Source organism: Brassica oleracea, chromosome C2 (genome assembly GCF_000695525.1).
Source record: "Brassica oleracea var. oleracea cultivar TO1000 chromosome C2, BOL, whole genome shotgun sequence".
Classification (NCBI taxonomy): Eukaryota; Viridiplantae; Streptophyta; class Magnoliopsida; order Brassicales; family Brassicaceae; genus Brassica; species Brassica oleracea.
In genome coordinates, this window is record NC_027749.1 from 23,046,958 (window position 1) to 23,053,647 (window position 6,690).

Genomic DNA, 6,690 nt, shown 5'->3' on the forward strand with positions numbered 1-6,690 from the left:
TAAAAACTAACTTTGTCAAATTTGTAAATAAATAATTATTTAGCGATACGAAGACCACAAAGGAAACAAAAAACATATTTCTAGGAGCTGTACTTTAATTGTCACTGTCCTAAAAGAAAAATAAAAGAGACTCAGAGACTTAGGGAGGCGACAACATTAAGCATGTAAAAATCCGCCATTAAGAAACTGACACGTGGCAGTGAGCCATCACAATACGTGTGTGTAAGTATGTCGGAGGTCTCTGTTCGGTTGCTTCGCCTATATAAATAGATAGATGGAGCAGAACGAACGTTGCCTATTTGACTTAACTCGAAACACTGTCGGCTCCGGTAAGTCGTTGCTCTCTAGGCCCTCGCGGTAACTTGTTGCAACTTCCAACATAGTTTTTTTTTTCCTTTTTTGACGAATAGTTCTTTCTTTTGTTTAATTCATTTCTTTGTATGAGTTTTGTTTTTGTGAGATGTCAAAGGATATGAATAAATAAAAATTCTATTCGATTTGCTTTTTGATCTACCAAAAGATTTACCATGGATGTAATTTTAACGTAGTTGACTGATAAAGTTGGATTCTGTTTATATTTTTGTACATATGTATTTGCTAGATTTTTCAAACTAGATTTGTCATAAATAGAAAATCCTATTCTTTCTATTTTCTTTTTTTTTGTGCTTTGTAGTGTTTCTCCCATTGAGATGGGCATGTCACTTTTTTTTTTCTATTCACATAAAGGAAAAACAACTTGACATTGCTAATTTCCAAGGTTTTGCAATAGATTATAGGAATATTGTTTATATTTAATTATTCCGTTAAATGCAAGATTTGAGTCGTTGACATATGGTGTTTGTTATTAAAAATAACAGATATATGTTTTATATAGATTCCTCTTTGTGGTTAGAGATCATAAACGAGTTGTGGAGAGTATCTGAGTAATTTTGGGAGATGGAGGAAGAAAGAGTGGGAAGTTCGAAGAGGCCATTTCGAGGTATCATAGCAGATCTCAAAGGAAGAGCCTTGTATTACAAGCATGACTGGGTCGCTGGTCTTCGTTCTGGTTTCGGGTACTTGGTTGGTTTAACTTATCATTTTAAATTCTTATTGACAAAAGATGAACAAACTTTTTAATGATTCTTTTGTTGGTAGGATTTTAGCACCGACGACATATGTTTTCTTCGCCTCTGCCCTTCCGGTTATTGCCTTTGGCGAACAACTCAGCCGTGACACAGGTCTACTTCTTTGAGTCACCTTTGATTTTAACTCACGGTTTGTATTCACGTGGAACAAAAGTCTTTAAGCGACTCTGATCTTTTTATTACTAAAGGTTTGTGTTCACATGCAGCAAAAAGTCTACAAGTTGCACTTTACATACGTTTTGGCTTTTGCATGCATCCTATGATTCAAAGAGAGAAGCCAATTTTAAATTTGTTTTCTATTTTATTTGTGGAAAACAATGAATAGATGGAGTGTTAAGCCCAGTAGAAACGTTAACATCAACAGCGTTATGTGGAGTGATACACTCAATACTAGGAGGACAACCACTCTTGATACTTGGAGTTGCAGAACCAACTGTCTTAATGTACGTTTACTTGTACCACTTCGCTAAAGGAAGACCAGAACTAGGCAAAGAACTCTTCTTAGCTTGGGCTGCTTGGTACTAACCAAAAAAAACTCTTACGATATTTCTTTTTAATTTTTTATTTCTCTATGTAGTTATGGTTTTATTGGCTGTTGTATAAAATTCAAAGGGTATGTGTGTGGACGGCTTTGTTACTGGTTGTAATAGCGATATTCAACGTAGCTGATATCATTAACCGATTCACAAGGATCGCTGGGGAGCTGTTTGGTATGTTGATCGCGGTTCTATTCATCCAACAAACCATAAAGGTAGTTGATATTATATAAAATGGTGTATAGATAAAATAACAATCATGTACATATTATATATTGGCATTCATGTTTGTAGTTTTTCAAATGGTTTTGGCTTTTGGTTTTATGTATTTCGGATAATATCATAATAGTAACACTAGTTGCCAAAAGAAAATTAAAAAAACTATTAAAAGTTAACATATATGTTTTGGTAAACATGTTAAGATTTATTACCGAGTTTTAATGTTTTTAAAATTTTGATAGATGATACTAAGAGAACTGATACTCTCTGTACTGGAATAATACAAAATTGCACCTTGTCAAAATAACATATGAGATGTTTCAAATGAAATGGTTAGGGAATGTTGAGCGAGTTTAAGATGCCAGACCATGATGACTCAACACTTGAAAAGTATCAGTTTCAATGGCTCTACACAAACGGACTTCTGGGCCTCATTTTCACCTTTGGCCTTCTCTACACAGCTTTGAAGAGCAGAAAAGCTAGGTCTTGGCGGTATGGAACAGGTAAGAGAGACTTATCTTTTTTTTTTGGTAAAAAGAGAGAGAGACTTATCTTAAGTTGGTCACCATTTCTGTGGCAAAAACCATTAAAGTGCCTTAAAACTCTTTTTTTTTTTTTTTGTTTTAAAAGGATGGTACAGAAACTTCATAGCAGACTATGGAGTTCCTCTGATGGTTGTGGTTTGGACAGCATTGTCTTTCAGTACGCCATCAACACTCCCCTCTGGTGTCCCGAGAAGACTCTCTAGTCCTCTTCCATGGGACTCTGCCTCTTTAGGACACTGGACTGTCATCAAGGTCACAATAAAAGTCACTCTATACATCTTTTAAAGATCTCCTTGATTCATCATCTGAACCTCTTCGAGACCTGTTTTTTGGTTCTGTACAGGACATGGGAAAAGTCCCCCCAGCCTATATTTTTGCGGGGTTTATACCGGCTTTAATGATCGCAGGGCTATACTTCTTTGACCACAGCGTTGTTGCCCAGCTCGCGCAGCAGAAGGAGTTCAACCTCAAGAACCCTTCTGCCTATCACTACGACGTCCTCTTGTTAGGTTTCATGGTAATCATTCTTAACCCCTTTCAACATTTTAGATTTTGTTGTAAACAAACGCAAATCAAACTCACGAAGAAAGCAAGAACACTTAGAGAGAAAACACGACCGAGGCAAATAACATTTTATAGTTTGTATATTTATTATTTAAATGAATAATTTACAATATCTTAGACTCATATTTATACGGCTTCAAAACCCCGATATTCATTTTTCTCTTTAGAAAAACTTCCTTATTTACTAAAAGCTATTTCTTAGTCTTAAAAAAAAAATATTCTCTTTTTCACTGATGAACCGAGATTCTAATCACTCTAGAATCATTGTTCCTCTCGTTAAAATCTCCCAAACTGTATAGGTTTTGGTATGCGGATTGCTCGGTCTGCCTCCTTCCAACGGAGTCCTCCCTCAGTCTCCTATGCATACCAAAAGCCTCGCTGTTCTCAAACGACAGGTTCTTTACACGTGAAGTCTCAACACACTCAGACCAAGCTGGTCTTCTTGGTGAACCTGTTTTGATTTTGGTGGTTACTTTTGTTCAGTTAATACGGAGGAAGATGGTGATGACAGCTAAAGAAAGCATGAGAAAGAGAGCAAGTTCCTCCCAAGTGTACGAGAACATGCAAGAAGTCTTCATAGAGATGGACAAAAGCCCACTTGTACGTAGTCAGACTCAATACCATTATGTAAAAATTTGAAGATTCCGAATCATAAGCAAACTCTTGTTTAAATCTACAGGTTCAGACAAACTCAACACACATAATGGAGCTGCAAGATTTGAAAGACGCAGTGATGAAGAAAACTGACGAGGAAGGAGATAGCAGTGAGGAGGGTGGTTTCGATCCAGAGAAGCACCTTGAAGCTTTCTTGCCTGTTAGAGTCAACGAGCAGAGAGTGAGCAACCTGTTACAGTCACTGCTAGTGGCAGGTGCTGTGTTGGCTATACCAGCCATTAAGCTCATACCAACTTCTCTCCTCTGGGGATACTTCGCTTACATGGCCATCGACAGCCTCCCAGGGAATCAGTTCTTTGAACGAACAGTGCTTCTCTTCGTCCCACCAAGCCGGAGATTCAAGTATGTGATCTGAATTTTCTCTGTTTTGCTTTCCTTCAAAGCATGATCACTTGATGATTTTTGTTGCTAGGGTCTTGGAGGGAGCACACGCTTCGTTCGTGGAGAAAGTTCCTTACAAGTCAATGGCTGCGTTCACAATGTTGCAGATATTCTACTTTGGTCTGTGCTACGGAGTGACATGGATTCCGGTGGCCGGAATCATGTTTCCGGTACCTTTCTTCCTCTTAATAGCCATCAGACAGTACCTTCTCCCGAAGCTCTTTAAACCGGCGCATCTACGAGAACTCGATGCCTCTGAGTACGAGGAGATCCCCGGAACTCCTAGAAACCCGCTCGAGCTGTCTTTTCGGGTGAGTCAGTGTAGGGCCGGTCCTGAGCATAGCTAAATGAAACATTGGTTTATAACCTCCAAACGGTTTAATATAGATAAATCATACGGTTTCCAAATTGTTAAAAACAAAATTTTACTAAGTTGTCTATAACCCTAAAACATATATATTACATTTGATTCTGCGTTTTTATAATGGGAATTTTGTAATAATCATGAGTTAACATTGTCTTAAAGTCGGCTGGCTCGATGAAAGACGTCCTAGAGTGTGACGCTGAGATCTTAGACGAGTTAACTACGAGCAGAGGGGAACTTAGAGTCCGTCCAGCTAGTCTTACTCCAGACAAAGGCCACCAGGTTAACTTCTTTTTTCGTTTGTTATAGATCTTTTTGTTAGATCTAAACTTACTAAAAGAAGAATGTTCACATGCTCATGTTTAACATGCAGATTTACCCCAACGAGATAGTAGAAGCAGGAGATGGGGACATGAGTACTCCAAGAGAGTGATCTATCAACGATCACAATGACCATGTGGTATATGTAAATCAGAAGACAGATGATATTAGGGTTTGTGTCCTTAAATAAACCCATGGTGGCGTGTTTGTCAAGATAATGTTCTTAGCAGTAAGAATTTATTAAGTACTGGTTAATTCTTAAACCGTGCAGGAAAACTATCGTTTTCTTTTCTTTTTCCCTTATCTTCTTATATATTAAAACAGAACTCACGGCTTTGATTCATATGATTTTTTTTAAAAATAGACCTAACAGACCAATTTTTTTAAAAAATAGACCTAACAGACTTATTCCTAGAAAGTCATGTTATATTTAATATCTAATCTTATCATTTAAATTATGGGCATACCAGAAATTTTTATTGGACTATCAATAATTAGATTTAAACAATAGATGATTCATTGTATTTATATATAATATAAATTAAATAGATATAATTTAATGTTGTAATACTATACATCTATATGCTAAATATTTAAATATTTGTCGATGTTAACTTTTAAAATTATAAAGATTTTTTTTAAATAAAAAATCATATTATCTAACAATGATTAATCTTTACTATATTAAACCAATGAAAATAAATTTTAAACTATATTGTTTATTTTAAAAATTAAACAAAAACTAAATGTTTAATTATTTACTCGATAATATAAATCTATGAAGCGAAAAGTTTAATTTTTTAAAAAACTTTATAAATTTGTGAAATGTTACAATATCTTTGAATATGACAATAAAACAATATTTTACTAATCTTTATATATATAGTTACGATTTAAATATATATATAAAAGAAGATACAAATTCATGTAAAAGTTTGAAACAATCTATTCAATGAAAAAAATATACAGTAAACTTATTATGTTTTAAAAATTGATAGACACATATATCATAATATATATCAATTTAGAATTGAAAACAAAATATTTATAATAAAAATAAATGAAAAGAAAAATCTGCACAGTTGCGCGGATCGAGATCTAATCAATACTATAAAACAGGAGCATGCCCCGTTGATAATAGTTGAGTCCAATTAAAAAATATATACAACATCTAAATATAACTACAAATATAACTGCTAACTTTTACGTTTTTATACATGTGGAACCAGACCCAATTGACACTTTTAAATTTGAAGGATCCACATCTATATAAAACATAACTGCATTTACATCTATATCTCCGTAACTACTTTCTATTGGTCAAGACATATTTTTTTAACTTCATGTCCAAAATTATCGGTGGCCACTTCATTCTAATTTTTATAGAGTACTAAGCGCGGATAATGTCTTTTTAATTTATTCTCAATATATTTAAATTGCCTAGCAAAATTTGGAAAACAGAAGTTGAGTTTTAGATTTTATAGAGAAGTAGAGATTTAAAAAAAAACAATGATAAAATAGTTGAAAATGTAAATAAATCTACGTATCAAGTTGTGTGGGAAAGAGAATAATAATCTGAATGATGCTTGAATTAAAGTCACTCTTTGTTGCATGCTTTTGCATGATCTCCTATTCGCCTTTTGAAATGCTTTATGTAATCAATTGATTTGTTGAAATAGAAACTTGTTGCTGGTGATGAACTGAGTAGTAGTTTGCCTAGAAAATATTGGATATTATTGTTCTGTTGATAAAAAAAATTAAGATCTGTATTATTTTTTTATGTGTTTTAAAAAATTAATTATCTTTGAAAAGTTTAGGAATTATGCTTGTGATGATGACAACTTTAAGTTTCCTGTTCTTCTTGCTTTGTAGGATGTCAAAATATGTTGCTTGCTTGTCGCACAGTATGAGTTTAACGATTGTCGGCCTGAGATAGAAGTGTATGCATGAAGAGAATT

General features: G+C 34.3%; 1 protein-coding gene across 5 annotated transcripts; it reads left to right on the forward strand.

The window, feature by feature from the left end:
* The first annotated feature begins 286 nt into the window (after positions 1–286).
* LOC106322771 (boron transporter 4) lies at positions 287–5,058 on the forward strand. 5 transcript variants are annotated; one of them, XM_013760906.1, is made up of 14 exons: positions 287–329; positions 893–1,055; positions 1,138–1,220; positions 1,453–1,645; positions 1,740–1,878; positions 2,220–2,385; positions 2,513–2,679; positions 2,771–2,944; positions 3,291–3,386; positions 3,475–3,591; positions 3,671–4,008; positions 4,079–4,358; positions 4,574–4,693; positions 4,785–5,058. In XM_013760906.1, the coding sequence occupies exons 2-14, from the start codon at positions 937–939 to the stop codon at positions 4,842–4,844; spliced, it is 2,052 nt and encodes a 683-aa protein (XP_013616360.1). In that variant the 5' UTR covers positions 287–329; positions 893–936; the 3' UTR covers positions 4,845–5,058. The 5 variants fall into 5 exon arrangements, with proteins under 5 accessions (XP_013616360.1, XP_013616357.1, XP_013616361.1 ...); XM_013760903.1 differs by having other exon boundaries at positions 300–329; positions 875–1,055; XM_013760907.1 differs by lacking the exon at positions 287–329 and adding an exon at positions 338–357.
* Positions 5,059–6,690: the final 1,632 nt, after the last annotated feature.

Coding starts and splice junctions, on each gene's coding strand:
- LOC106322771 (XM_013760906.1), top strand. CDS start 937: ATGGAGGAAGAAAGAGTGGGAAGTTCGAAGAGGCCATTTCGAGGTATC. Junction 2,680..2,770: donor GACACTGGACTGTCATCAAG/GTCACAATAAAA, acceptor GGTTCTGTACAG/GACATGGGAAAAGTCCCCCC. Junction 3,387..3,474: donor TCGCTGTTCTCAAACGACAG/GTTCTTTACACG, acceptor ACTTTTGTTCAG/TTAATACGGAGGAAGATGGT.